The sequence below is a fragment of the Temnothorax curvispinosus genome, unplaced genomic scaffold (genome assembly GCF_003070985.1).
Source record: "Temnothorax curvispinosus isolate PA1 unplaced genomic scaffold, ASM307098v1 QBEX01006326.1, whole genome shotgun sequence".
Classification (NCBI taxonomy): domain Eukaryota; kingdom Metazoa; phylum Arthropoda; class Insecta; order Hymenoptera; family Formicidae; genus Temnothorax; species Temnothorax curvispinosus.
The window spans coordinates 926,919-949,151 of record NW_020216106.1 but is presented as its reverse complement, the minus strand read 5'-3'; the positions used below and the strand labels follow the sequence as shown (position 1 = coordinate 949,151).

The window sequence follows — 22,233 nt, the reverse complement described above, 5'->3', positions numbered from 1 at the left end:
CTCTCTCTCTCTCTCTCTCTCTCTCTCTCTCTCTCTCTCTCTCTCTCGGAGTGTATCGCGTCGATTACGTCGCGCCAAGTGCAACGGTAAATTTCGGAGAACGGAGAACGGAGAAGATCCGCGCCGCGAGAGAAAGATCGACTTATTTCCGCGCGAAAATCCGCAAAATATTTCCGCGCTGGCAGTCGCGACGCGAAACAAGTGCATCGTATAAAGCACAGTTACGAAAATCCGACGTGAAGATTTTCTCAATGTTGGACACGTTCTTGTCCTTTTGCCATTACCATCTGATTTTATTCTCCGTTGAAAAATACAATTTTAGGAACAATTCCGCTTTTATCGTAACGTAACGTCATAAATAATTAATTTTATTTGTATAGTGTATAATACTTAAAATTCTAAAATGTCACGTGAGAACTGATCTAATTAAATCTCGATCTGTCGACGTTTTTCTGAATTTAGGTACATATTAATGCATAAAGTTATGGCTGTGCTATAAAATAAGAGAAGAAAAAAGAAATGTTTTTTTTATAAATATTTATGTTGGCTTCTTTGTGTAAATTTTTTTTGTTCTAAATAAAGACAGTCATAGATATATTTAAAAAAGTGGTGTTTGAGTCATTATTATAGGTTGCCCCATGGGTGGGGCACATTGAGACAAATGCAAGAGTTTGGAAAATAATTAAAAATTACTTTCACGTACACAAAAGATCCCTCTATCTATAGATACCCCGATCTTTAATTTACCTCTCTTAGTTCAGGAAATATAAGCCTAAATAAAAAATCCATCTCGACCTGCCCCACCATACTCTACCTTTTCCCGAGAATTCGAGGACGTTACCGGGGGGAGCGCCGCAAGTCCAGGAATCAAAAGGTCGCGCACCACGAAGACGCGCACGATCGCCACGAGCCGGCGTATGCCATATCAGACGTAGTACTCGTTGACGTTGAGCGCGTCGGAGTCGCGTCCCTATACGCAGCTCTCCTGGGTCGAGATCAGGGGCGTGCGGACGGTGACGACCTCTCTCGCCGGGTGATGCTGCTTGCCGCTCATCACGGTGGCGACAGTGGAGTCCTGGAGCACGTTCGCCGTCGACAGAGGGGTGGTCGCGCATGACGGCGCGTTGGAGACGTCCAGTTTGGGTGGCCTGGCGTTGTGGTCAATGCAGGCGTAGACCGTGGCTTCTTTCGTGTACGGCTTGCCGCCTACGATCACCCCGAGACCGCTGCCGTAGCCCTGAAGACCACCCAGACCGCCAACTCCGCCGCTAAGACTAGCCAGTTTGGGGTCAGTCGCCAGGGTCGACAGGGTGGTGGGTCTCGCTAGGCACAGCTCGGCGTACGTTACCTCCCCGGATAACTGAAAGAGGAAATTTAGGACGTGCTATACACAAAGGACGTTCGAACGCAAACGAAGGGGACTGTTGCTGCAAGAGAAAATCTTGCAAGCTTTTTTAACGAGACGAGATTAATTTGTAGCGATGATCATCTAGCTAAGTGGCAAACGTGGATGGGAACGTAACTATGTATACTTCAGTTATGAACTAGCAGGTATGCGATAGCGAGCAGGACACTTTTCTGTTAACTCCAACTGAATGAGATTTATGGAAACGTACGATAATCGCCGGGTTCTACATGAGCCTTGAATCCGATTAGGGATTAAGTACGTGTATTGTTTCCATCGATCGAATCAGTCACGTATTATGCAACAAGTCCGCTCGGATGTCTAATGATACGTGGGTAACAGGAGATTAAACCAATTTCAATACATTAGCGTTGGTTTATAGATGTGTGCGCGAGGCGTAATCCGCCAAAGTAAATGCAACCATTATACTGCGACGCGTACGACCGGACATTTAAATAATCCCACGTCCGCGAGACGGTCAACTTTCGCGATAGAGCTGGAAAGCGTTCCTAAGAAACTGAGGACGGTTCTCGCGTCGCATTTCCTCCGGTTCCAGGACTTAGATAATACGGACAGGTCTAACTTTCGAAATTTTCACTCCTGAATATTCTCGAGGGACCGCCTGGACTAGTTGGCTCGTATTACGGAAACTTTTGACGGCGAGAGTTCCTTCGACTGTTTAGGACGGCAACCCTCGAGTGCCCGACGCCATTTCCTATAAATTGGACGCAAAACAACGCGGGAAATGTTTCGTCGCGATGGAACATTCAGGGAAAAAGTACGATGCAGACGAAATTGTCCACGAGAACGAGTCAGGATTTTATCATGTAAAGGATCAGGAAGAAATCGCAAATTCCATAGATTTTTCAAAGCGTAAACCGGTTCCTGTATCGCATCAGGTTTTACATCAGGCTTTCTACCTACATTCTCCATGGAAATGTATATTTTATCGAGACTTAGCGAACTCCAACAATTTTCCACGAGTGCTTAAGGTTAAGGAGAAATTCAACGCCGATAATCGTCCATACCGCCAATTCTGAAAACGTTTTCAAATTCAGCGAAAAGATTTGAACAATCGGTATTTAAAGAAAAAGCAACAATTAACCGAGGGGAAACGGAATACGAAAATCCTTAGCGATAATCAAAGTTTTCCACTCTGGAGTTTTGTTCCTGCCGAGGTTTTACTAACAGAACTTTAGATCCCCGCGGTAATTAGCAATTAATTTGGTGTGAAATTGAGGGTGAAGTTGCAGCGAATCGTAACGAAAAGAGCTCAAGAGGAAATCGGGGAGAATTTGAAAAGGGAGTCCGCGCGAATGTAACGAGGAAAGTGCGATATTTCGATTCTGATCGGTTCGTCGTTGCGAGTTACGAATGTAAATTTTCTCTTTCGCATTTACAACCCGTCGGTTAATAATCGTGCCGTGTGCAAAATAATTTCATTCGAGAGGATCGTTATTTGCGTAATCGTAGCGTTAGAATTTCCCCGACCTCAGAATGTTTCCCAAAATCGAGAGGAGAGACGTGGACAGTGCAATTTTCTAGTTTCGAACCGCTGGAAGCGTTGCTTTCCGGTTGAAACTTTACGCACCGCCATCCTCTCCGGATGGATACTGTTATTTCAAACTACACCGCTGGAGGACTTTCTTGAAAACGTTGGCCGAAGCTTTTCGCGAAGCTCGAAGGGAAAAGGGAAACGACGCGACAGTACGACAACGGCGCGATTCGGTGAACTGCTTTCGCTTCTTCCATTTCTTTGCACTCCACTTCCTCAGTTTCCCATCTCATTGGATGAACCTATTAACTTTATTAAAACGTCCTTCGCTCGCTTGTCTAACGAAATTCTCGTGATTTAAACTATCGACTTTAATTGTTTAAAGTCTCTCTCTTTGTTGCAAGCGGTTTGTATTACATTCATTTTCCTCTCATGAAATCAGAACATCCCTTTACATGTAATGTCTGTAGCAACTATACTACGGTATATAGTTGTACCGGGCGGGACAACAAAGTATAATTTAACATAGATTCTGGAGGGAATTGTTAGAGTTTGTTAGAGAATTGGCTTTTGCATTTGGCGGTTATTCACTAAAGTGTTTCGTATGATTATTATACGCTATTCAATTTCTATATTATATATCTTATATATCAAAATATATTAATATGAAGGCAATTGGCTTAAAATACAGTTATACCAAATATACCATCTTCCAAATCATGAGGAATTTCACGTGAATGATTGGACAGAGGAAGAAGTGAAAAACAGAATCGAATGTACGTTAGGACAGAAGAAATTGTTGAAATATTGATATAAAATAATGAACATAAAAAATATATCGATATATATATATATATATATATATGTAAAATACAATTTATAAAATATTTATTAACACAATATAATAAAAACAAATACATGATATATTATTTTTATTTCATTTGCGTATAGCTATGTATATGCACAGGAGGAGTATAACTCAGTGATTTGAAAAACCTTAGCATATGCATTTTTATGAAATTTCAATGGCATTCTTCATTTTCGTGTTCGCCATATTGGATTTGTAAATTTGAAATTTAATCATATTTGACATCAATGACCGTAAAAATTTTATATATGCATTTTTATGAGATTTTGATGAAATTTTCATTTTCGCGTCCGTCATATTGCATCTGTCATTTTGAATTTTGAAATTTAAACCTCGTATTTGACATCAACGCAATTTACAAAAATCCCATATACATTTTTATAAGATTACGATAAATTTTATTTATTTATTTTTGTTTACCTTTATTTTTCCCCATCAGCTATGTTGCATCTACTCTTTTAAATTTTACTATCAAATACAAAGCGTTTACACATGCATTTTTGTAGTTAAATAATAATTTTTCAAATTTGGATTAAATACTTATAGCGTATTACGCAATGTATTTTCGGAAATTAGTCTTTTTGTCGATATAAAATCGAGAAAATTAATCAATTTTACTAAAAAGAGAACGCGGTACTTACCGGCAAGGTTGGATAATTGTTATAGTCGTTATGCGAATAGGCGGGAAGTCCTTGTAGATGATTATTCGTCTGCTGGGTCGGAAGGGACGACGGTGGAAGACCATCCGGTGTGTTCTGCGTTGCCAACGGTGTGCCGGATGTCGAACCGGTCAGCTGATAATCTGAATCTTTCGTTTCAAGTACATTAAAAATTTCCACTTTGCTTCGCAGCAAGATATTATCGAGTATGCTCTTGTTGAAAAGTTCACGTCTGCTTTTCAAAGGGATCTCGACGTATCGATTGGAACTTGCAAGTAAACGTGAACTTTTCAAATAACATGGTAAAGTTGTACAAAAAGCACTTATTAAAAATAAAAATTTATCCTTGACATATATTACTACAGAATAAATATGGTTTCTCTTGGTTCCTATAAATAATATTTAAATAAATCATATATGTACATTTATACAAAAAATGTAAGTAAGAAATAAAACATTTTTATTCTGCACGCCACAAATTAATAATAACAAATTGTGCTAGTTTCAATTAAAATTTAATAATTTCATCTATTTCATTAAAAATGAATTAGATATTGTAAAGCGTTATAGCTACGCGAATTATTCATAGAGTTTGCTGTATCATTCATTGAAAAGAAAACCGCGATATAATGTGTTCGTTATGCTATTAAACTAGTTGAATCATTAATTCATTTCGTGATGACGCACTGAACTTTATCGTAATAAACTAATAACTAGGAGGCATTACTAATGTATATCGATACCCGGCTTAATTCATCGAGGAGCAGTATGCTAATGCGATATGTTAATTAAATAGTAATTTGTACATAATCAGATATCGTTTCGATCGTTATTAAATAATTAACTAAGTAATATCGCGTCCAGAGTAATTTTCTTTATTAAGTTAATACTATGTATCTCATTCAGACGACAAATTTGCGTCCCGGATATATTTCGATCTCAGTTACAAATATAAAATGACTGATAATTATAAAGGAAATAATTTGCCTTCTTTTTTTTTAGAGAAATTCGTGTCAGTATTTTATTGATTGCGACAAAAAACCGAGAAAATATATGCGTCTATAAAAAATTTAATATCAAAAAGATGGTAAAGAATTTATTCACAATATTGCTTTAACAAACTCATCAGCGCGATGGTAACTGTTCGAATACGTTGTGTATCGGATTCGCATAAGCGAGCACGATGAACAAGTCTCTCTCGTAATCGGGTAATTTATTAACAAGTCCGGGGTTAAGTTCTATGGTTACCAGCTGTATATTCAACCATAACCGCGCGTTCGGCAATGCTGTTCTCGCGGTATTACTGCGAGCGATGTAATGACGCATAGCATACCGCTGTGCGATGCTGACGCTGTTAACGAATCGCGCCGCGTTCGCAATAGAGTCCGCTGAATTTCCGGTCCCGAGTACACTTGGTCAAGTGTTCTCGATCGCTGTCAATCAGATATTACGCTTGAAAGCCAGCGGCGGGCAATGTAGCTGATAAAATTCCCATGTCGAGTCGAACCCTCGGAACAGAAACGTTAACCCTGCCGGTTCCTTTCTTGTTTTTTTCTTTTTTCGTAAAAATTTGTTTGCAGTAAAACTGCATTTCTATATGATCTAATACTACTCCAACCGAATATTATTTACCTCTATTATAAAAAAATTTCATTAAAAATTCTAATATATTTAAAAATTTATAGTTTATAAAATCAAGATATTTAATATGTTAGGAGCAACGCATACAGTGCTGTTTTTATTAAAATAAAGATAGATTAAAAAGATCTAAAAGGAGCAAGGGGGTTAAACAGTTAAAAAACTCGTTTTGGCTGATTCTTTTTAATTACAATACAAATTGAAAGTCTGGTACGTCTAAAGTAAATTCGCTAAAGCGTATGCAAAGAAAAGTGGAATAACCAGACACTATCTCGTTCATATGATGAGAGTAATTAAACGTCTAATTTCAAAGACAGAGAATAAAGGAGAGGAAACTGAAACATTATTCACGTACAATTTTTAGATTTGATTATAGTACTTCGTTATTATTATCGACGGCACGAAATTGAGAGTTTCTTTCGACGTCATTATTTGTACCTCATTTTTCTCGATCATTTACGTAGTAATAAATTTACGTGCGATTCTTCGACTTCAAAAGAAAGAAAAAAGTTGTGATAAAAATATAGAATTTGTTTTGTATAATACGAGTGGAAGTTTTCGCGTTACCATTCAAAAGACAGGGTGTCGATGGCAGTAATCTTGCATCGCGTTATGTCTTGTCTTTCGTCGTAGAGCGCGGGATACCTACATGCGTTAAATATTTTCAGAGCAAACGTGAATTGAGCGTGCGTCAATCGACGTATATCGCGCAGCGATATGCGTTACACGTTGCTCGTCGTTACATATACAGCGAGCATTGCGTTACCGCGCGCGATTTACGCGGCCAAATAATTTCGTGCATTGTTCGAATTCTCGCAACCGTGCGCTCCGCGTCGAATACGCATAGGATACTTCCGAATTTTTTATTTACGCATTTCTCGCATAAAGCGTGCATCAAACAACGCAAATATTAAAAAACTCGGTGATAAAAACCGACAGGCGTGATACGTTTGATCAATGTCATGTAATTTTTCGGGTACACAAAGCATTTTGATGTTCGCTTTTTTATTAACCATTTACGTTCTCGTACAAAGACGGTCCCCTACCTTTGTTGGTCGGCACAACGTCCGGATTTCTGTCGTCCGCGTCGTAAAGGTCCTCCGAACTTGGTGCGGTAGCCTTCTTTAGAGGTAAATCGCCCGGCCTTTGAGCTCGCCTCTCGCTCCTCATTTTCAGGGCGGCTAGGATGGCGACGGTGATGAGCAGGAGTGCGGCGACCACGCCGATCAGGCTCCCGAGTAACGGAGTGAACTCGAAGGGTACCGGAGTACCTGTGAACAAAACGCGCACTGCTCTCGTGCAAGTACGTCGATGGCAGTTTTTCCGCTCGCGCGGATATATTGAAATATTGCGGTTACGTTGAAAAAAAGAAATAGCCTTTCTCGGAGAATCTATTCAAACGCGTCGGTGGGATCGATAAAGTACGGGTAAGTGTGGCGGCAATATGTTTGGTAAATAATGCGAATACGCCTCGTGTATTTGTACGCGAAACGCGCTTTTGTGCCCCGAAAATATTTCATTCGCGCGAAACAATAAACCAGCCTTCCGAGGGAAGTACCGGGCGGGACAATTTTCCGGACGGGCTGCGAGGGTAAACGGGTTAAACGAGTTAAAGTCGCATTACGCCGTAAAAAGATTCGAGATATTTGGCCCGCGCGAGAACGGAGCCATCTGACTACCTACCTACCTACCATTTCTAAGATTAATGAATTCGAATCCTTTTGATATCTCTCCACGTTTAAACACCGCTCCCGGGCGACGTTTAATTTTCCACCCCGGCCGTCTTCCGCCACGTCTTCCCTCGCGCGCGCTCGCACACCACTCGCTCGCTATACCCGCTCTCCACCAGTCCGTTTTTTAATCTCTTTCCTTAGCCCGGACCCTCCTGAGAGACATCGCTCGTAATTGCCACTCGTTTTAGTCACGAGCGACCGAGTGTTTTTACTCCGTGCTCCGATGCACAGCCAAAGTGCACGTTAATTTTTAATCAAGGCGAAAGTGCACCGGGGCACCCATGATATTTACCCGCCATCTACCTTCGTCACCTCTGCTTTTCCCCTATTTCCGTTCTTAACTTTAGTTGATTTTTACAGATGTGTTTTTGTTCGGCGATTTGTTCCTGTAGTTCCCTTGTAAGGTATTTCAGGATAGAATATTTGTAATTTTATATGCCACAAATTTTGACACATTTGACGAGTGGACTTTAGAAAATTGTAAATTGTACTCGAAAATTTTCCATATTTACTTTAATTTAAGCGAGGAAATGAAAATTTTCAATTACAAGGATTTTAATTTAAAAATATCACTAGATGCTCATAAAATTTTGGAATAATAAGATGAATAAAATCAATTTACACGTAGAGAGAGGATATTTCAGTTGCAAGGATGCTCGTTTCTCTCGATATGCTGAGTTACAGAAGAAGCGATATTTTGTTGAGGGTGTTTTTTCCTTCATTCATCATTGTTTTGTTTTTCGAAAATTCGGTTGATTTGACAATTCGATTGATTTAAATTGTTAGTTTTATTTACAACAATCGTTATTTTGTCGCTCGTTATTTGACTTTCCGCGGGGAATGTCGTTATTCCGCAGGAAAATCATACTCGACTAGTTGCAAAACAAATACCGCGGGGTTACCGTTAAAACCGACGATACTGCACGTGACGATTTATAAATTACGATTTTGGTCCCGTGGGTATCGAATCCTGTTTATTTTTCGTAACGCGAAAGAACTTTTAATATACACACTCCCACCAATAATATTTGCCGAACCGCGCGATACGGTGCGGTACAGTCGTAAGCCGGAAATTTGCACATCGCGGAAGTTTGCGTACGCGGTAAATGGAATTAAGCTCGCCTGCGTCGCGAGTATTTGCGTATCGCGGAAATAGAGCGCGCCTTCTTTTTTTTTTCCCGGGACCGATCAAATTAAAAACTATATGGTAGAGAGATCTCGGGCGAGAGAGCTGGCCGGCTCTCCTCGCGGTGTATTTACTATTTACATCATAGGAATCCGCGCGTGGCCGGTATCGCCATGTATATGCGGGTTACGCGCGGGTTACGTGCAACGTGTTAATTTGTATTTCACGCCGTGGCGCAATATTGGGGGAGCACGGTGGACGACGAGCTCTGAGATTTCAGAAGCGCTGCTCCAGTTAGCGTAGCCGTGCCGTGGTCAGGCGTTCATGCAGACGGAGAGGGATCGCGAGATCTTCCTGCGTTTTTCGCGTACGAGGCGCAAGAGCGAGGCGACGACGACGCGACGGTGCACCGGCGACCAAGGTGGGTGGCTGATCCCGGAATTTTATTAAAGTTTCACACTCGCCCGGCTCTCGCGGCGAGAGGATCGATTTTCGAACCGACTACTCCGCCCGCATACGTACTCCGGTTTATATACCCGGTGTATATACACTACGGGTAGTGCGCGGCGCGACGGGTGCATTCGCCTGAATCGCACCGTGGAAACTGACCGAGAGGGCAATTTCACTTGTAAATTCGTCCCGGACCGATATATATATAGAGATATACTATGTACACGCGAGCGCGTACACACACACGTGCATGCACGCCCGGGTCGAGTATATCCGTTCTAGGAGAGCAGTAGATCCCGAATCTCTCCGCGTCGGTCGAGATCCTACCACCCAGAAATCTACGGAATGAATGCGCCGGGCGAGGGACGGATTCGACGGGATTCATCCTCTCGGGCGTCTGGACCGGGATCAACCGCGTGGGATTCGTCGGTGGTGGCTCAGCTAGCGCGCGGCTCGCCTTTCTTATGGACTCGTAAGTCGACGTACCCCGTTTACGAGATCCCTTTGTCTCTGTAGCGGAATATACGATGTACGTCTAGTGCGCTCGGCTGCGTCAGACGCGCGAGAATCGAGAGTTATATGCAAATGAATGTTCACGAGAGGGGGTGAGGTTTGTCAAGGGAGTTCTCGTGCGATCGAGAGATTCCCTTGCGATGTTATATCAATTTTCCGCGATTTTACGGTGAGTAATCGTGCGAGGATTCTATCGGCGCGTTACTCTCACAGAGACGTTCGTTGAGACGATTATATCGCCTGCGGGAAGTTTCGCGTCACTCTCATAGATCTTTCCCACTTTCGTAATTACAGAGGTGGACGACGAGATTAATTCTCGTAATTACTCATGATATATCCTGTCTCTGACTACTCGCGCCTCGCAAATATTATTCATCTCCTCTCCTCAGCAGGATGGAATTTCTCTCAGTCTTTACCGAGGCACGGGAAATCCTGAGCCTTCTTGGCCGCGGTATCGAATGAGAAAAATAAGCCGGCACCCCGTGGTTCAATCGAGCCAACGTTTCGAAGGGGCATTCGTGTTTCGAAGGAGCACGAAGTAAATCTGGTCAGTAGCGTTTTACGCACCGCCAGAACTGCCGCCAATTTTTGGCCGAAACCGTTTCGTGTAAGTGGATTGGAAAACGTCGGAATAGATTACCATTCGCGGCGAGCGGACGGCCGTTCCGTAGAACAATCCACATACACCGGTACACGTGACGTGGATATAACTTACGTAATATCCACCCAGGTACGATCGCGCGCACGTATGTGTGTGTATGTGTGCGCGCGCTCCGCCGATTGAATTTCTCGACCCAGATGCTCAATTTTCGCGGTGAAACCTTTCGCATGGTCCAAGTGCTCTTTAGCTGCGAGAAACGACCGGTACGGGCCGGTATATCGAGTTCGACTCGGGGATACGGATCGGATGAGCGGATTAAAACGTTACACGGACAATCCGCGCGGGTCCGTTCGATTTAATTCGCTAATTCGATTAACCCCCGGCATTCTCCGGTCACTCTCATAATTTATAGAGCGACGCTGCGCCGGTAATTCGTACGTATACTCCTATCAAATTACTTATTTCGGTGATGCAGAACGCGATCGATAGCGTCAGGGCCCGAAGCGCCTGGTTGTCTAATTCCGACATTGTCAATCATCATTAATCCCGATCGGACTAACGTCAATTATGGATCTAGGTAACATCGTCTCTCGTATTCCGCAGAAATAAAATTTTCTCGATGGATTATTGTCTTATCGCGAATTCTACGCGCTAATAGAATTACTTACGTTAAACTTTTCTAAGCAATGTAATTAATTCGTCATTCAAAGTAATACTAATTGCGGAAGGAACGTTTTTTTTGCCCATATTTTCCCAACTCTACGGATTCCGATGAAAGGAAATATTTCTAGCACAACTTACCAGTCTGCTTCTCGGCGACTTTGAGCGTGAAACCCTCCAGCAGCGCCGGCTCGCTCTTTCCCTTCGCGTTCACCGCGTACAGGACCATATGCAGCACCTTGCCCGGTTCCAAGCCCTGCACAGTGAAAGCTGCATTCTCTCTGGATGTGACGTTAGCCTGCAGGACCCCCGTGTGCTGATCGAACACTTCAAGGAGGAAGTGTTGAGGCTGACCACCGTCGAAACCAGCGGTGCATTCCACCGAGAGAGATTCGGTAGTCTGGTTGGTCAGCGTGCAGTTGTACGGCGCTTCCGGCTTGCCTGCACGCGCCATTAACATTGTGTTTACAATTCTCTCCTTCCCTGTCTCTCCATCTCAATGAAAATTATTTGAGAGATACTGATTTAGCAACGAGATACTACTGACTACGCTGTTCCGGCGCGGCGGCGCGGCGTTGCGAAACTGCTCGGCATGCAGATTCGCAGAGCGCTTCCCGGAACTTTTCCCGGAAATCCTTAGCGACTCACGAGAGGTCGGAGCGCGGGCATTACCGGTGTACACCGCGTGCGTATACTTACCCGCAGGAATGATGTGAAATATGCAGGCATTCTTCTGCTGGCCGGCCGTGTTGCTCGCCCAGCAGAGCACGGTGCCGTAGTCCATTTCCGTGACCGGCCGGTATGTGAGGATGCTCTGAGTATGTCTAGTCGAGTTCTTGTAACGCGCCTGCGGCACGTCCTCCATCTCTTCGGTATTGTTGAAGGTCCAACGGAAGCTCTCCGGTGGCGGATACGCCTCGACCCTGCATATCACCCGCGCGTCCTCGTGCCTCGCCACTCCGTAGATTCGCTTTTGATCCGGCACGCAAATCGGTTTGTCTGGGAAAAGAACGGACGCGAGCGACTCTATTAAATCAGCCCGAATGGCCCCGAGTGGCTTTTGTTCTATTTGATTTACCAAACTTTGAGAGTCTAAACGTATCCGGTGTAGCTTCTTTAAATTGTATTTATTCTTATATATCTATCCGTTTACGTTGATATAGAGATAAATATACATTTCTCTTGTTTTCTCCACTTTGTCTCTCGACTTTAACATATTCGTGGCTCAAAGAACGTTCGAAATCCAAGGTATTAAATGTAATGGCTAGCGAGTAATCTCGGAGAGTATAAAAATTTACTGTTGATAAATCAAAACGGTCGATTCTTACAGCGCATACAGCGAACAGAGATAACCGTAACATACGATATGGAGACCGAGAACCGAGAAGTTTACGCGCATTTATTAAAAGTGCGAGAGGTGCGCGGCACGAAGCGGGATGACCACCGCCCGGCTTTTCGAGGGGAGATCGATGGGCATTATTCGCCCGCTCGCTTGAATAGTTTCCCCATTTTTTCGCGGCGGAGTGAGTAAACGAAGGTCGAACGGGAGGTATGGGGGAATCCCAGTTTGCCGGTTCGGAATAATTTGTTGGTTCGCTGCGGATCGCCCTATTTTTCTTCCGCCATCCCCTTCGCCCATCCTTCATCCCTACGCCCATTTTCAATGTGTTTTTAATGAATAATCATGCCGACATCTTGATATTTGACGTTTATTCACGAATAATATCCCCGAAGCCTCATAAACCCGGTGACCAATTACGCGGCTAGACTGTCGCGATTCTCCCTAAAGTCACCTCGAAGGCGCTTAATAACGTCGGTATTTAAATGTCAGTCATCGGTTACATTGCCGTGTCGTTTACAGTGTATTACGTTGAAATATTTGCGACGCTTTGACGGGCAAAATAATTACGGGGATTTTGGGCAGGAAATGAGAAATAATCGAGGTTGGCTTTGTAAAGACCAAGAGAAAAGGTAGAAACGATATTTTCGGCAAAAAAGGTCGGAGAGAAGATTTAAAATTGTTTGAAACAAGATTCCTTTTCTGTACAAACGAGAGGTACTTTCGCACAAACAAATGCGAGTCGGCATACATTTTTATCTACATTTTTGCTACGCGACAGATATCTTATGCTATATATTTGATATATAATATCAATGATGGTACAGAACACTTACACATGATCTTGAGCTCCACGATGTTGCTGTAGCCGTCGCCTTCGACGTTGCTGGCGACGCAGGTGTAATTTCCGGCCTGGGACCGATTCACCTCTCTGAGAGCCAAATCGTATTGCTGGACTATCACGCCGTTCTTCGCGTTATTCTGAATCACGTTTCCCTGGAACAATGCGCATTCGCGATTAGGTCGAAATGCCGCGTTACTATCTCTCGACTGCCTTTATTATTTCCAATCTACATGGTAATACAATCATCGTTGTCATCGATAACTCGTGACTTATTCTTGTGCGAATGTGCGCTTGGATCAAACGCTTTAATTGATAAATACTTAAATATACTTATGGAAACAAAGAGACGGGGATCGCGGGGTTTCACAAAGCACGAAATAATTCATATAACCTTTGTCCAGGTGAAATTCATGTTCAAGGTGAAAGTAGCTTTGCAATAGATGGGTTTCACTCAGGACGACGGGGACGGGGATTTTACTTAATTAAATGGGGTTTTATTAATATCGAGTTAATTAACTGCTACCCCAACGACGACGACGGTAAAGTTGGACATTCCGCGTATTTACAAAGCATTTATGGACACCGTGCCATAATATAACGTACTATATTAAACAATACATAATGACGTCAGCGACGTTGGAGGTAGAAAGGACGCGGAAACGTGAATAGACATTGTCGGGGAAATGCAAGGAGAAACGACGCGTAATGAGATCTGCGAATATAACGTCGATGTAAAAACGGCGTCAGCGGAGCGAGGGAGTATTATACCACCATTTATATCGGTACACCGTTTAGCGTCGGCTACGATACACCTTCGGAGGCGGAGTCTTCGAGTAACGTTGAAGATCAAGCTTTCGTGCTACATGCAAAGGAAAACCCCGATACGTCCGAGATAAAATTTATCGAAACGAAATTTATTACTATGTGTTCTTATGAACACGTGATTTTCTGAATGGATTCAGAAAATCACGTTGTAGCCGTTTTAAGTAAACAGTCGCGAAGTGGTCAGTGAAAACAGTACGTCCACTGCATAAATAGAAATTTAATTAAGATAAAGGATGAGCTAATTTTATAGATGCACTTAAGATTACATCAAAGGATACTCTTTTGCGTAATTGTGTTATGTTTGCGTTCCACTTCGCGAGTCGGGTAATATTTGGAGAGGTAGGAAGAGGTTTTAGGCATGTGGAAAGTTTGTTTCCTATTTGTCGGTTACGGCTGCAATAGCCATTATTCTGAGCGAACAGTTTTAGGAACTATTCAAGCGTAAATATATCACTCGCGAGAGAATCCAGAGGTCATTGTTCAAACTCAAACCTCTGGGCTTTTACCCAATTCGAATAATGCATTTTTATCCACGATTCCGTCCCGCACAAAAGTTTCGGTATCGGCTTTTTCGCATTGCCGTGCTTAACATTTTTAACGACGTATATATACATTACACGAATACGGATGTATTCACAACAGAAAGCTTTTCTATTTCATACTTTCGTACTCTGTGTTTCATATTTGATATGTACTGTTTGGTACTCGCGTGTAAATAGTTACTTGTAAATAGTTGTTAGTTGCGTCATTGTATTGTATTCGCGTTAGATTAGTTGCTTAGCATCTTTGTATATATTTGTCTCGTTTACGGTCGGTAACGAGGCTCACTTCGTATTAGCGACTCGCGCGCGACGTTGGCGGATCGCGATCCATTCGATAGTCAATGTTCGCGCGACTCACCCGACTCGTGCTGCCCGCACGCGGGCGGCCACCCCAAGCACGAAGTAGAGGAGCTTCTTCCCGGTGTCTTCGCGAGGCGCAAGCACCGACACAGTGGTATTTCGTACGCGAGAGAAGACAGTAAAAGTTGGGGCCGTACTCGACGCCTCACGTCTCGGACCGTCGTCGTCTCTAGCTTTTCGAGAAGAATTACATCGTATCGATAGAATCTTGCCACGTAGTGATTTTGTGGACGGTATTCCGCGCCCGGGTGCACCCCGCGAAACGGCGCCGTGTGATTCGAATCGTGTGCATTAACGCTTGCTTGCTTGTCTTCCGCCTGCACGCACGATCACGCGATCCGCATGCGTCTTGCACGACCATCCTGCCTGGGCTGACTCTCCGCCACCACGAGAACCAGGAGGAAGGACGGAGGCTGTGCGAGGACATCACGGGCTACGATACGGTGAGTCGCTTCGCACCCCCCTTTTTTTTGGCATTTCTAATCGCTTTCGTGAGGGCACGGGCCCTCTGGTCCTTCAACCGAGTTTGACCAATCGCGAATCCGGGGCGGATAAACACCCCCCCGAGCATGTACTATAAGACAATTTTGACTTACGTTGTGCTTCCACACGACTTTGTAGGCACCCGGATTCGCTTGAACTTTGCATTCGAAGTATACATCATCGCCTTCCTCGATGTCATCCGGGTTCATGTTCGAGCCAAGTTGCAGGTGTAAAATTGGAACAACTGTAAGAAAAACGACGTTCCTGATTATTTCACGAGTCTTGCTCGAATTAGTGTTTCGACGATAAACATGTTTTCAAAAGAAGCTGTAGCTAGTTTCAATTATTAAAAAAAATTAGTTTTAGCTACATTGCATCGAGCGCATGATTTTAAACAAGATTGAAACAATCGATTCGATATTTATTTAAGCGTTTCTAATTTATAGAAAACTCTACATATGTTGCATGAGTAAACACAAGTCGATATGTTCAAGCACTCGTTTTAATTTAATGAAGAAAATAATGAAAAAGAAACAGACCTTCTGTAGACATTACAATTAAATTTATCTAAATTTAATTTCTCGTCATATTATTACTAGAAAGTGCGAAAGTATCCCTTCAATTTCAATATCTAAATTAACGGAATGGAATTCCTAACGAGTTATAACATAATCATCTTTCATGAGGATCCGACTTGTTCGTCGAAAACGACACAGTGGAACTTGTCTCGCAGCGAACTTTCGAATTTGCGAGCGTCGAGATGCCGCGGCGGGCAAATAAATCGGGTCGCGCTGGTCAGCCACCGCCACGCCGAACGTTCCATTTTGGCCCCGTCGTTGACGTCTCGTTATTGTGATTACATTCGCGTTTGCGCGAACGTAATCTATATCGACGGCCTTGTTTCGGCCTGCCAAGCTTTTAACCCGTTTACCACGTTCGATATACATACGGACGGCGTATGGTGCTGCACGGTCGGCCCCGGCCGTATCCCGTTATGTATGTACACGTGCACGCGTTGACGTATGCCGCGCGAATTTTCCGATGTGTCGATTGTACGGAGAGACGACACCCGCGCAATGCTCCGCTTATGAGTTTACGGCTTTGATGAATTACTGCCAGCTTGTTTTTGCGCGGTGATGCGCGCGGCGTTTAATGGGCGACAATTCGGATTTAAATCTCTGAAATGTCCGTATCCCCGGCAACTTTCCTACTAAAAAATCTATTACGTCTCTCTTATAAAGGAAAAAATTCCAAAAAAATATTCGCAGCGAGCCTGTTGAACTGAAATTTCTGGGATAAATGTTTATAGTACGCATATAATTTTATCCCCGATAGACTTAATGTTTTATCTTCATAGTCGTATAAAAATAAAAAAGTAAGTATTATATATATATATATATATATATATATATATATATATATATATATAATATTACGCCAAGAGATATTCCTTATTCATTTTTTATCGCGCGGCAAGCGTAAAAGAGAGAAAATGGCCACTCGTTCGTTATTATCCTTTAATACGGATCGAGTACTGTTGATTCGCTTGCATAATATTGATGACGGTGTGTTAATGAATAATGATATCAGTGATAATAATGCTGGCTCTGCAGAGCATATCGTGTTGCTATTACTAATATGTAAACTCGTGGTCTACCTCAGCCATCGGTTTGCGATCTGATATTATCCTCGTGCAATTTTTTATTTTACTGCGTGTATCAATATCATATGTGGAGTGCGTAATTATTCCAATTATGCATATGATAGCATGCAATATGCTCTCGGAATAATAGCCAACAAAACAAATTACGTTATTGTTATGTGTTAGATATATACAAGACAAAATGTATCGTTTGTATGTAGGTAATTTATACAGTCGCTGAATATCGTTTTCCTTATCGAGCCATCGCAGTTATAATTGAAAATCGCTGGAAAATCTCTGATTTTCGTTGATAGTTTGCGTGTAACTCTATCTTATATTTGTTGTATATCAGCGAGGGTGCATACTTACAAAAAACATTCAGTTTCCATGTGTCCTCTGCTACACCATGTTGGACTTTGGAATTTTCAGCCCTGCACGTGATAACTTTATCGTGATGTGCTAGAGTAGGCTGAAACGACAAGATGGAACTCGTCATGTTACCATCCTGCGACACCTGCAACAATCGAATCGCAATATCCGTTTTATTAACGCAGTTGTTAACAATATTATTTATCATTATTTAAGAAGAAATATATTTCGCTCATATAATTATAAAAGATATATAAATATCTATAGATAATTTAACTTTGTTCCAATTTCATGTAAGCGCGGTTGAATAGTTAAACTTATACGAGAATTGAAAATTATGGTCGCAAGATCATTCAAAATTGAAAGTGATTCAATTTCATTATTTACAGTCGGAATTATTGAGTCTAAATCTGTTCGAACCAAATCTGTTCGTTAATATTTTAATATCCAGTTTCTCAAAATCATTTAAATATTAAATACGGTTTTTCTGCTATTACAGCAGTTTGGGTCTTATCTCCAGACGAGGTCATATTAAAAGTTGTTAATTTAATATTACATTAAATTTTTCAACGATCTCGAGTTTTAGTATTATCGGATTTTTAAAAAATTATTCCCATAGTCAACCATAGTGAAATCATAATTACGTATTACATATTTAAGGCATATGCGCCTTATATCGCGCCCGTTAATTGCTTTCCCGATATTTTTTGCTACAGCACGCCTATTAAAGTGCGCATCGCATGCAAGTACGAGTAATTAAATCATGTGTACTGTAATATTGGTTAATATTTAATATCAAAATACTATTTATTCGTTAATCGGAATAACAATAAATGAACAATCTGCAACAACAGCAGCTATATCCATTCATTGTCAGCTACGATACGGCATCAGCATTTTATTGAATATTTCGCGCATATTGTTGCGAGAATTAATTTGCAGGCGCTTCATTAAAGTTTTGTTGCTAATTAGTGTCGAAGCCAGATATCGCGTATGACAAATGTAGAAATGTGATACATGCATTTTAATATGTTCATTACGAGGAAAGAAGTGATCGCACATTATGATCGCACCGAGATAAGCTATTTTAAATGCCTTTTTGCATGCAGATTCATAAATTATGCGGAGTCCTAATTTCTAAAAGGTATGCTTCGGCCCTCAGAAGGATAGCTCTAGTAGGTATAATTATTCGTACTCGCGCAAGGCAGCATGCGTTTGAAGGTTTATAAGCCAAGCGTTAATCCAGCGATAAGTCTTAATGACCGGACGAGTCAGTTCAGGAGGCGTTTATCACCCACCTTTGCGGGTGGTGTAATAGGATCTGGCTTTCACGTAGAGTATTTCACCCTTACCGCGAACGCAACTTTAACGTGCACGAAACCGCCTACTGTATTTACGCAAATGTACGCGAGCTAGGTGTCTCGTCAGAAAACATGTAATTATCAAACATGTAGGTATGCGCGATCACTCCTTGATGTGCGCGACCTCGCTCTGTTTACATGTAAGAATTCCTCACTACACCCTGTAAACGGCGTATTATATTTTAACACTACACATTCTTATAATGCATTATTTTAATATTTGTACCATGAAATTAATCAAAGACAATCGCATTACAAACATCTCTGGATTACAATACTTTTCAAATTATAAATTATTCAAATTAGAGAATAATATCGCACAGAATTCGCGCGCCTCAGGTTTTTAATTACGCTTACATTTTTATTGTCTTGACATCTTTTATCGATATGTTACTGATTTTCGAAATTAATATTGATTTTGACTATTCAACGTTGATTTGATCAGCATAAATAAAATAATTCATTTACGTTTTAATCGAAAAATATATTTATAAAATTTAATTTCTGATTACCGTCTTTTCAATTTACGTTTCCTGAAAGAAGTAAAATTGTATGAATTTAATCAATTAAAAAAAGAAAAAAAGAAAATTGCTACACTTTTTGCGGCTTTTTAATTATTTTCAGCCTTTTCTTAATTTATTAAAATCACACAATTTTGCTTCTTTTGAAGAGTAAGAATTAGGAAAAAAGTAATAAAAATAATAAATTAATTAATATAACTGCTTTTTTAATAAAAGCGCAAATAAATTTTATAAATAAACATTATATTTTTTATAACAATTATTTTCAAATGAAATAATTAATCAATTATTCAAATTTTTATTTAAAAAAGATTAAATTGGACATAGCAGTTTGAATTCCTTTTTTATATTACGAATGTACTTATCATATATATAAATCAATCAAATTACAGCACATTTGTCGATTTAAAATTCAAGTAATAATATCGTTAGCATGTGTTATGTATATGTGGTCACTTTGCTGTCATTCGTGTGATGAAACTCGAGCGGGTAAGATGATGACTGATGACACGAGCCGTTCGATGTATCATCGCATTACCCCTCGAAATGGGATCAAATATCAAAAGATACCAAACACGATCATTCTCTATGAGCAATTAGCGATTACCGCGAGGTTAATTAACTCTCGCTATTAACTCGTAGCCGAGGCTATTTTTCAAAATAGATCTCTTGCTGGATTTAGCAGCAGAAATCGAGACGGTTATATATTATTGTTTAATTGCACGATTTACGGATGATAATTATTTCTTTAACGATTGAACTCGAATGTACTCCAAGCTCGAAATTTTACGTCCATTTATCTGTAATTTGTCCGTATTTTCGGATTGAAAGCGCGGAGTAATGCGCAACTTGCCGGCTCGAGTAATCCAAGTAACAGAAAAGCTCTGGCGTATCGATCGTTTATTAATAATACGTGTGTTCTAAATGTGTTCTAATGCGCAATGCGCGGACAATACTGAAAATTTTAAATGTGTATTTTACGACGGTTTATTGCGTCTTAATTAGCCATAAGCTTTATTAATCGCATCATATGTTGTGTATCAGAGTGAAATTGCATTTACAAATTTTTCGTTATTAACGAAATATCGCGGGTATAGAACGGATCAACTCCGAATTGAGTGGCGTTACGATGCGTTTAATTAGTTCTATTGTAATTAACTCCGTATTTTAATATTTGTTGATCGCGTGTGACATATATACATTCGATATTTGTGTACCGGTGATTTGTTAAAACTTTCCACTGCAATATAATTGGATTAGTAAGTGTATTAAACTCTGGAAATGAGACTGACTGATATCATCATTTCAATTCAAACGTGAAAGGAAGGAAGTACGAAATATGAAATGTGTTACTGCTACAGGAAATTCATTTCTTTACATTACAACGACAATAAATGGCACAACGATTAATACAATTCATTGATTTTATATTAAATGATGCTCTCATACCGTACTGTAATACATATTAATTAAAATAATATAATGTAACGAATGTAGAATAAAGGACATAATTTTATTTTGATTTAATATTGAATATCGGTGCGTACGTAAAATTACGAGAAAAATTGTCATTTACAAAAATCGTTGTAAATTCGATGGCAAATCTAATTGCTTCCTAGCAAAATAATAATGTTTCTGATGATGTTGCCAATAATTTAAGCCACTATCTTGTTGAAATGTGGCTGAATAAAGCCGAAACTATAAAATAAAAATTAACTAAAATTTTTTAAATTTAATATTAAGCTCAATAAGATCTTCGAAGTTGTGACTAAAAATATATTGACATCTCGTTGCTATGTAAATTTTTTTTTCAATTTACGAATGTTGATTTCGTCTCCAAAATACGAGTTTTATGGAAATAAAAATAAATTATTTATACAATTATCGTAAAAAAGGGACGAAGAGAATCTATCTGAAATTATTTTCATGAAATATTTCTAACTTTCAAAAAAATTGTATTCAAACATTTTCCCGTATAAAAACTCCACGCGTGATTCACCATACTTTAAATTTTTCAAAATGCGAGAATTTTAATATTCCATAATATTTAGGGAAACTTAAATGTAATGCACAACTTGTGTTAGATATACACATATGTATGCCAGGTTACATTTACGCTTATCGTATTTGTCAGGTGGTTCCACCATTTATCTTTCTTTAACATCAGTCGTTTTAATGGAATTTGTATCGTTCTAAATTCAGCGAATGTACTGAGCATGTGTAACATAAAGAATTTGCAGTTTAGAAATAAAGGAAAAGATAATGGTTTCATGCACGTAAATAAAAATGCCGCTGGTTAATAAAACGGCTAGCTCGTGCCATTAAAAATATTAAAATTTATACAATCTTGCAATTCTCTCAAGAGCGCGATCATGTTAATACGTTTTTGAAAAAGCACGCAACATTCCAGCTATTTTCCCCAGAAAACAGACTGTAATAAAAGCGTGACACAAAAGCGCGAGATCATTTAAAAAGAAAGAAAAGAGCATTGATTTATCGCTATCTCCAATTTATAACACGCAACTAAAGCTCACTCGGCGTACTTGCAGTTTTGCAATTCCTAGTGCGTTCCAGTCGATACCTTTCGCTAGAAGATACGGCGATCTCGACGAGCAGATTGTCCCGGCGAAAAGATCGAAACTTTTGGATCGTATTGTACGTACGTACGAAGCCCAGAACGAAATTGGCTCGAAATTCGTGCGGCGGTCATAAATCGGCGAAGTCGAATCACCCACTGCCAACTGTACTGTCCACCCTCTCTTCCACCCCTGCCGCGACTTCCCTCTCTGCGTCCCTCTC

General features: G+C 40.7%; 1 protein-coding gene across 5 annotated transcripts in view; it reads right to left on the bottom strand.

The window, feature by feature from the left end:
• Nucleotides 1–6: 6 nt before the first annotated feature.
• LOC112455730 (synaptogenesis protein syg-2-like) overlaps nucleotides 7–22,233 on the bottom strand; it is a 327,928-nt gene continuing 305,701 nt past the window's right edge. For 3 of the 5 annotated variants that reach the window (XM_025017863.1, XM_025017862.1, XM_025017858.1), the window contains 8 exons: nucleotides 17,553–17,697; nucleotides 15,655–15,785; nucleotides 13,324–13,483; nucleotides 11,848–12,147; nucleotides 11,290–11,589; nucleotides 7,112–7,354; nucleotides 4,410–4,576; nucleotides 971–1,360 (listed from right to left, as the gene is read on the bottom strand). In XM_025017863.1, the coding sequence (XP_024873631.1) occupies nucleotides 971–1,360; nucleotides 4,410–4,576; nucleotides 7,112–7,354; nucleotides 11,290–11,589; nucleotides 11,848–12,147; nucleotides 13,324–13,483; nucleotides 15,655–15,785; nucleotides 17,553–17,697 (1,836 nt within the window). Of the gene's footprint in view, nucleotides 1,361–4,409; nucleotides 4,577–7,111; nucleotides 7,355–11,289; nucleotides 11,590–11,847; nucleotides 12,148–13,323; nucleotides 13,484–15,654; nucleotides 15,786–17,552; nucleotides 17,698–22,233 lie in introns of all 5 variants that reach the window. The other 2 variants (XM_025017859.1, XM_025017861.1) reach the window with 2 other exon arrangements.